The following is an 8,662-nucleotide window of genomic DNA, read 5'->3' on the forward strand; positions in this document are numbered from 1 at the left end:
AAATAGATTATAAACTATTTTAATTTTTACACTCAAACATTGAAAAACAATATTATACATGTATGTTTTTTCAAAATTAAAAGAAAAGAAAAATCATTTAATTGGTAAGTATATAAAGATGGTAATATAAACAATACAATTACAAATGATTTTTTGTTTTTATATTTGTAATAGCTTTCAATCACATATAAAATATAAATACATTATTTTAATATTTTTTAAATTATTTTAATAATCATAAAATATTTTTTTATATAAAAACAATAATTTCATTTAAAAAACTTGTATTCATTAAATTAAATAAAAAATACATTGAATAAAAAACACAATAATATCATGAAAAAAAGAGAGGCATTCAACTCGCTTTTCTAATCCATCAAAAAATCAAAATATCTCCGAAATTCAAGCGGGGGCCTATTTCAAGCTCACCTAACCCGAAGTCACAAACACACGCTCCTAATACAATTGAATTCGGAAAAACCTGTTCGTCCTGGCCTTGGATTTTTCTCTCCATTACAGAAAAGCTTTTAGCACCGCCGCAACGCAAATCGAAATTGTTGACAAAAACATGCTCGCAGGTCTCTGTCTCTCGTACGTCTTTGTTTTCATGTGATTAACTTCCAATGCACATTAACCGTTCGCTGAATCTCCTCAGAGAGATGATATGTTTCATTACGAAGTGAAAGATTCTTTTTCTATATCATGACATCAACTAGGTTGTTAACCTTCGTTGATAAATGGAAAGGAAGTTATGCTGGAGGCATAATTAAAAATTTCACTGTGCCCTGTGCTTCAAAATGATGCAAGTCTGAACTATCCATCCATCATACTATTTTAAAGCACAACATTCAGCTTGGTTTTTATTGAACTGAGCATTGTAAATGCATTTTTTTTTGGAATAAAGATTACGAGTCTTCCGGTTTTTCAATGATCTTTGGTCTTTATTGACAGGGTTGGCTACCGGAGGTCACTTGCAGCTAAAATTTGTCAACTTGCAAAGAAGCCATGTTCATGGTAGTTTCTGTCCTCTGTTATTTTAGAATATAACATTCCTTTGTTTCCGCCCGTTCCAATTAGAACCCCATTTACCTCAACAGACAAAAGATTAAACCCCAATCCATGTCTCCGGTGCATTATATATGCAAGATAAATAACTCTTATGCATGTTCTTTTTGAATGTCTAGATGAGATTTTGATATTGTATATTTAAAGAGTCGAGAATGCTGAGTATTTGCAGGTCTGGCTGGGAGTGAACTGAACTTCTCGATAATTACATCCCATTCAAGGAGTAAGGTTAATTGCATTTCCACCCCACCAAAGAAAGCCGCCTTTACTCATGAAGAACATGAAAAGAAGTGTCCTTTAGTTAAAATGTGCGGGATTACCTCAGTTCGAGATGCTTCGATGGCAGCAGAAGTTGGTGCTAATTTTATTGGGATGATTCTTTCGCCCAACTCAAAGCGTTCCATTTCACTTTCAGTTGCAAAGGAAATTTCGAAAGTTGCAAGAGAATATGAAGCAGCACCGGTAGGGGTGTTTGTGGATGATGATGCAGACACAATATTGAGAGCCGCTGATGCAGCAGACCTTGAATTCGTGCAGGTATATGTTTTGGACTTTTGACTACTTCGTGTGTAGTATATCATTTTGGTTTCTGACTTTGATATTCTATTATTCAGCTTCACGGGAAAGGTTCACGGGCAGCTTTTCATGATTTAATGGGAAAAAATCGAATCGTGTATGTTCTCCATGCAAATGAGAATGGAAACCTTCTAAATCAAATTTCAGATGAAGAATGTTCTTTGGTTGATTGGATTCTTGTGGATAGCGCAACAGGTGGCAGGTAAGAAAATGATTTACCTTCATGTATAGCACATCCATCGTCTCCATTTTGTCAGTTTGTATACTCCGTTGCCCATCAATATTGAGGTTTAAAAATATAGAATTCTGGTACTAATTCATTTGATGCATTATATTCAATGAACTCCACGCTCAGGAACTGAATAGTTTTCCATGGTCCACCATGAGCAAAACCCAGTAGATTGTGTGCAGGATGATCAATAAAACCTCAATTTGCATCTAGACCTCTCAATTTGCCTAAAATTTTTGTTTACATATCCTGCATATACGTAACTCACACTCCCACTATCGTTTTCTTTGGCATTGCCAATCTTGTTTAAGATTTCTTCCTCGAATAAACTTATGATCCTGTTTGTAGTGGCAAAGGATTTAACTGGACGGGGTTTGAATTACCACCTATCAAAAGCAAGAACGGATGGCTCTTGGCGGGAGGGATTAAGCCTGAAAACGTTAGTGAAGCTCTCTCTCTCCTCAAACCTCACGGTGTTGATGTTAGTAGTGGTATCTGCGGCTCGGATGGCATTAATAAGGATCGATCACGAATAGTGTCCTTTATGAATGCCGTACATTCTGTACGCTATTGATTGGCCACAAGGAAAAAGAAACCACTCCTGACCGCGTCACTTGGAACCTGATCTGCAATATGCCGCGGTATTACTGTCATCTCATTCTATGGAGTTATCTAGTTGAATATGGATGTAGCACGGGTCGGGTCTGAGATGGAAATCCAAGCTTTTAAACCACGAGGCAGCTCCTCGAAGTGTATTTTAATGTCTTATTCAAACATTTCAGAATGGATATCTATAAGATGCTACCGACGTAACAAAGGTAATAAAGATAGCGTGGGAAATTGTTTTTTAAAATATTTTTTATTTAAAAAATTTAAAATAATATGTTTTTTATTTTTTAAAATTTAAAAATACTAAAAAAATATAATTTTTTTTAAAATCAATTTTAATAAAAAAATCAAATTTAAAACTCTTTAATTACGGTGGAAATGATTGTCAATACTTTAACTATTTTGTTCTTTTTTGTAATACATTCATAGACCCACGAGTTTTGAAAATCAGTCACAAACCCGATATTGATCACACAAGACCCTATATTTTCATTTATTGATCATCCAGGGTCCTTCCATCCATGCCCATTAACAACTCGAACTAAATCTAAGAAAAACGGAGAAAAAAACGGAATTTTTCTTTTCAAAAAGAAAGGAAATGAACAAGATAATTAATCCTAGCACTAAACTCCTTACAAATTCTCCCCCCCCCCCCCCAACCACCAATTCCGCACCTCAGGCGTTTCCTCCAAAAGTTTCGTTGTGGTTTTTGTCACGGAGTCATCAATCTCAATACCACAAACTTTGATTTCCAACTTGATAAGGCCCCCGGCGCCGCCCCCCCCCCCCCCCCCCCCCCCCCCCCCCTGATTGTCATTACGACCTTGAGTTTTGCCTTTTTTCCTTTCTTCTCTTTTTCTTATTTAATAGCTAATGCTTCCCCGTTGCAAGGGTGATTCCTATTTTTTATTTTATTTTAGAAAATTGTTCTTTTTTTTTTCAAATATAACAAACAATATATTTTTTTCCTAAATGTCATGATATTTGAGGTGATAATATTTTCTGAAAATTTGGTGATATTTTATTATATTTATCATAAAAAAACACAATCTTTTGGTAATTATTATGATTATTTTTTCAGATTTTTTTAATTTAAATTTATTATCTGTGTTTTTGTATAGTTTTTAATGGTATTTTCATCCATTTTAATAAGATTTTTTTTACAAGTTCACATACATTCTAAAAAACACACATTATTTTCCGACAATTAATATACATATTGATTTGTTGAAAATAAATTTATTGTTTTATGTTTTCATGCGATTTTATTTAATGATATTTTTATCTATTCAACACACAAATTATTATATATATATATATATATATATATATTGAATTTATGTTTATTATTTTATATTTTTGTGTGTTTTTCCTTTATTTTTTATAAGATTTTATTATAAATTGATAATATATATAAAAACAAAGCCCGCATACTACATACACAACCGCATATAGACCTATCAACATAAAAAATAAGAGGAGAGAAGCCGAAGATGTCGATTTTCTATTACAATGACGTAACAAATATAGTAAACTTCTTGTATCCATGTTGCAGTGGCTGAGATTTACCATCTGCGACACCTCTTATCAAATAAGAAAGAGAAGAAAAGAAAAAAACGCGTGGCAGAATGAATGGATGTCCCAATGGCTGAGGACAATGCTGCCTAATTGTCAGAAGTTAAATGACTTGATATTATAGAATCCTGGCTTGGTAGGCTTCTCTTGCGATGCCCAGAAGCTTTGGTTTCTTCACTCTGTTTTCTCTGGTCCACAGAGCTCGGGGTCTGTTTGATAATATAAAACATCTCCAGTATTACTAACATAGTGATCTTGTTTCATGCTTCTTACAAGTGTTCCCAACAAGTAAAATGGAAGAGGCTCAGATTTCCTTGGTTCGCGGTAATACTTCCCGAGTACAGGCTTAGCTGCTTCTGTCTGTAAAAGATCAAAATGAACAATCATTACAAGCAGAAGAAAGTGGACCACTAAAGAAACACAACAACAATTAAGGTGCAAACCATAACGCCACTTACTGCTTCAACTAAGTGGTAGTGTGGGATTTGAGGGAAGAGGTGGTGAATCACATGGGTCCCAATATCATGGTGGATGTTGTTGATCCATCCATAGTCACGGTCAAGTGTTGTAAGGCCTCCCCTCAGATAGCTCCATTCCTATTGACAGCCAGAAAGTATTAGATGTTAGCTCAGATAATTTAACCCCACTGAACTTGTATATCTCGAGGAAAAATAGACAATTTGGTAGGAGAAGAAAAATGACCAGATGTTGATAAGTAATGTAAGACCAAAGGCTAAGGAGATTCGTCTTCCTACCTTTCCTCGATACCAAGGAAGTTTCTCATCATGACCATGGTGATGCAAATAAGTGACCAGGTCCAACCACATAACAAAAATCTGCATTTATAGGCAAATCCAAAAGTATGAACATAAGCACTAAAGAAGAATTGACTTGTAGCAATTCTAACAAATGGCAACGAGATACGTGAAACCCAAGAGCTAAACCTACCCAGTAGGGAATACCATAGAGTTTAAGCACTTGGAAAGGACCCATTACAAAGGATAAACTAACAAGCAATGCTGCCATTGCAGTCCAACAGGCGGTTGAGGTAATGACATCTTTCCTCTCATTTGGGACAAACAAATCACTGTCTGGATGGAAATGAGAGCCCTTCTTTCCTGGACTTCTACTCCACTGTATGGTCATTGAAACCCGCATCACATAACAGTCATCAATCTATTAAAAAAATTATCTCCTAAAGTTAATTACTGGATTTGGCTAACCAAGACGCAAAAGGCTCACCAGATAGACAGGGTAGGCAAGCATAGGGAAAGGCAAAGTGAATCTCAATTTTCTTGTGACATTATCCAAACTCCTGTAAATTTTCTCAGGCAACTACAATAACAAATAGTATACATCAATGAGTTCCGAGTTTGAAAGAATTGAAACAATATTACTTGAAACTAAGAGGTCAATATTCACAAAAACTCACTGGATGCCAAGATTCATCATTCTCAACATGTCCATGGTTTTGATGGTGGGTTCTGTGGCTAATTCTCCTGAAATAATTATCAAAATTGCAAGTATATGAGTATACCAGATTGTATTGAATAGGTAAATACTAAATTGCTAAAAACTAAACAGGACACTGAAATACTTGAAATTTAGCAGGTATCGCAGCAACATACCATCCATGATAAGGGACAAGGATTGAAGAATGAAGGAGATGACCCACTACACTATTAAGCTTTGGATTATTTGAGAAGCTCCCATGACCACTGCATAATTATAGAGAAACGCAGTCAATGTTAGAAACAAATAAATAGGCACCTCAAATGCAGCACCAGAACACAAGGAAAGCTGCAAATCCAGTGTTAGAAAAATAAAATAAAATGGCCATAACATTTCCTATAGAAAGAAATAAAAATTCAAGCTCAATAAACGAAAAAACATATGAATTTACCAATCATGGCCAAGAACAAAGAGGGCCCAGAACATGGTCCCCTGAGCAAACCAGTAAAGTGGCCAAACAACCCAATTGTTGAAGTAAGCAGCAATAGCAGCCAATCCAAAAACCACAGCAACATCTCTCACAACATAGCTCATTGATATCCATGGATTTTTAACCCAACAATGCTTTGGTATAGCAGCTCTTATATCAGATAATTTGAAAGGTGGTGGTGCACCAGGGTCAAAAAATCCACCTTCCTGTTCATTAGCACCATTAACGCTTTCTCTTTCTTTGTCTTCCTCTTCACATACTGGAACACTAACCGGAACAGCAACATTTAACGCCCAGTTTCTTTGTCTAGAACAACTTGAGACCTTGAAAGGAGAACCAAGATTGCAACTTTTGGAGTCTGGTGACTGTCTAAGCTTTAAAAGGTTTGTACTTTTTGATGTTAAGCCGGTTCTGCTTTGAGGATAGATTCTAGGAAGGGGTCTTAGGCCACATTCTGATAAAACCCAGCTAGCCATTGAAGACCAAGAAGCAGAGAATGCAAGTGTATTCAGTTCTTGCTATCTCAGTTCATGTAAGAAAATAGAAGAATTGAAGTTTATATAAAAAGAGAAAAGAAAAGGTACACAATTTGCAAAGTAGATGAAGGGATAACACAAGGGCTTCTCTCCTCCACTGCCAGCAATAAAATTCTCAACTTGTGCTTCTTGTTGCTTGTCCTCTCTCTCTTTTTAGTGTGTCCATGTATGTATATATATACACACACACTTGTGAATGTAACCGTGTTGCTGTCCTGTGCTTCTCTGGTAAAAGCTTTAGGGCGGTATGTTTTTGTATTTTTTAAAAATTATTTTTTTATATTTTTGTATTTAAAATTATTTTTTTATATATTTTCAGATTATTTTGATTTTTTAATATAAATTATTTTTTTTAAATTTTTTTTTAATATATTTTTAAATAAAAAATACTTTAAAAAATAGTTACTATTATATTCCTAAATATATTTTTATACAGAATAGACCATACAAGATCGGGTGTAAAATATCTTTTATTGAAAATATATTCCAATAATTTTTTTATATAAATATATTTAAATCATAAAAAAAAATATAAAATATATGAACAGAAATCACCGCACGTTCTAGTTAGGTTTTAGTTGTTTTTTTTTTCCTTAATAGATTTTGGACTATACGAGGAGCACATTCCTCCCCATCTTCGAATTCTGATTCATCCCCGCAAGATTTGAATCGAGATATCCTATTACCTAAGCTGCGTCTAATTGGGTATATGGAAAATGTGCAGTGGTGTGTGAAAACGAAACATGGATATTGACCCACCGTGTGGTTTTCTTTTCTTCCCGTGGAGAGTGGAACATCACTAGCGTGAAAGGAGAAACCAGACTGACGTGGTCAAATCTGGAATGTTGATTATACATAGCTAGTTGCGTCAATCATCATCTTACAAGTCGATTCATCAATTCTCATTTTCAGACCTTCCAAAGAAATTTAAATCTTAGAATTGAAATAATTTTTTAATGTAAAATTATAATTTTTATAACCAAACGATTATAAGTTTTAATCTTGATATCCTTATTTATATAATAAAAATCAAGCATAACAAAATATAAATCTATGCAAGTTTTAATTTTAAAAAATTTTCACTTGAGAAAGGTGTGTTAAAAAATAATATATATCATATTTTAAAATTTTATCTCATAACTTAATTTATTGAGCATACGAATACTTTGTTAATGAAGTCCTTTCCATGTTTCGATCTGTCATCTGCTTCACGCCATGGCTATTCTCTGGCCCGTGTAGGGAAAGAACCCGCAGGCCACTATTCGATTATAAAGAGTTTGCTAATAACTTGTGTGTGTTCATTACACTTTTCAGTTTATTCTTGCTTCTCCGACCACTTGGGTCAAGTAAACTTTTCACGCTGCATATGCCTCAGGTAGGGAAAGCTGATAAGAAGAAATGAGAAGATCGTTAATTTTTCAAGCAACTCAGAGTTTGGAACTATTTGCGTTGTTGTACGCATACATTACCCCATCATAAATGAAACTCGTCTAGTAACTAGAAATAAATACAATTAAAAATAAATAAATTCTAGATAGAGATATTTTTATAATTTTTAATGGGTGATAGATTTTATCTTCTTGATATCAATGGCTACTCCTGCACCATTTATAAAAACGACTATAATTAAAATCCTATATAATAATATTCTTTCTATTTTAACCAAAACAGGTTTATATATAAACAAATTAGATACGCAAACCCAATACCGCCCATGTCTAAACGTCGAACTTTGAAGCAATATATTTCATTTGTCTCTTTCTAATTTTTCTAATTTGTTGTTTTAGGATACTTGACAGTGAACTTTATTTTACCTCAACCTCAATAATTTAAAGGGTAAAGTATGATATTAAACGGGTTCAGACCACCCTACAAAAATAATTTACCATTCCTTTCCCACCCATGAGCTTGCCTCCAGAATCCCATTTTGGCAAAACATGCAAGGGGTCCCAAAGAGCACCAAAAACCACTCGAGTAATTAATCAAATATATTATGGGAACTCCAATGGAACGAAACGTTCTCAACTTTATTATTTCTTCTTTTAATACTCGGAGTAAACGTGGATCCCTAATGGTCGAAGAGGCGCGGCGCAGACTTTAACCGTGTTCAAATGTCAAGGGTAGGGTTAG

General features: G+C 34.4%; 2 protein-coding genes across 3 annotated transcripts; one reads left to right on the plus strand and one right to left on the minus strand.

Moving 5' to 3' along the window:
- Positions 1 to 372: 372 nt before the first annotated feature.
- Positions 373 to 2,723, plus strand: LOC7494501 (N-(5'-phosphoribosyl)anthranilate isomerase 1, chloroplastic). Of its 2 annotated transcripts, none has more exons than XM_024606580.2 (5): positions 373 to 591; positions 952 to 1,014; positions 1,238 to 1,602; positions 1,680 to 1,843; positions 2,219 to 2,723. In XM_024606580.2, the coding sequence occupies exons 3-5, from the start codon at positions 1,372 to 1,374 to the stop codon at positions 2,442 to 2,444; spliced, it is 621 nt and encodes a 206-aa protein (XP_024462348.1). In that variant the 5' UTR covers positions 373 to 591; positions 952 to 1,014; positions 1,238 to 1,371; the 3' UTR covers positions 2,445 to 2,723. The 2 variants fall into 2 exon arrangements, with proteins under 2 accessions (XP_024462348.1, XP_002311229.3); XM_002311193.4 differs by having other exon boundaries at positions 411 to 578.
- Positions 2,724 to 3,962: 1,239 nt separating this feature from the next.
- Positions 3,963 to 6,699, minus strand: LOC7494502 (omega-3 fatty acid desaturase, chloroplastic). The gene is made up of 8 exons (XM_002312127.4): positions 5,958 to 6,699; positions 5,683 to 5,772; positions 5,487 to 5,553; positions 5,297 to 5,389; positions 5,003 to 5,188; positions 4,810 to 4,890; positions 4,513 to 4,650; positions 3,963 to 4,414 (listed from the first exon to the last, which is right to left on the minus strand). The coding sequence occupies exons 1-8, from the start codon at positions 6,470 to 6,472 to the stop codon at positions 4,229 to 4,231; spliced, it is 1,356 nt and encodes a 451-aa protein (XP_002312163.4). The 5' UTR covers positions 6,473 to 6,699; the 3' UTR covers positions 3,963 to 4,228.
- Between the last annotated feature and the right edge of the window lie 1,963 nt (positions 6,700 to 8,662).

The sequence above is a fragment of the Populus trichocarpa genome, chromosome 8, assembly GCF_000002775.5.
Source record: "Populus trichocarpa isolate Nisqually-1 chromosome 8, P.trichocarpa_v4.1, whole genome shotgun sequence".
NCBI lineage: Eukaryota > Viridiplantae > Streptophyta > Magnoliopsida > Malpighiales > Salicaceae > Populus > Populus trichocarpa.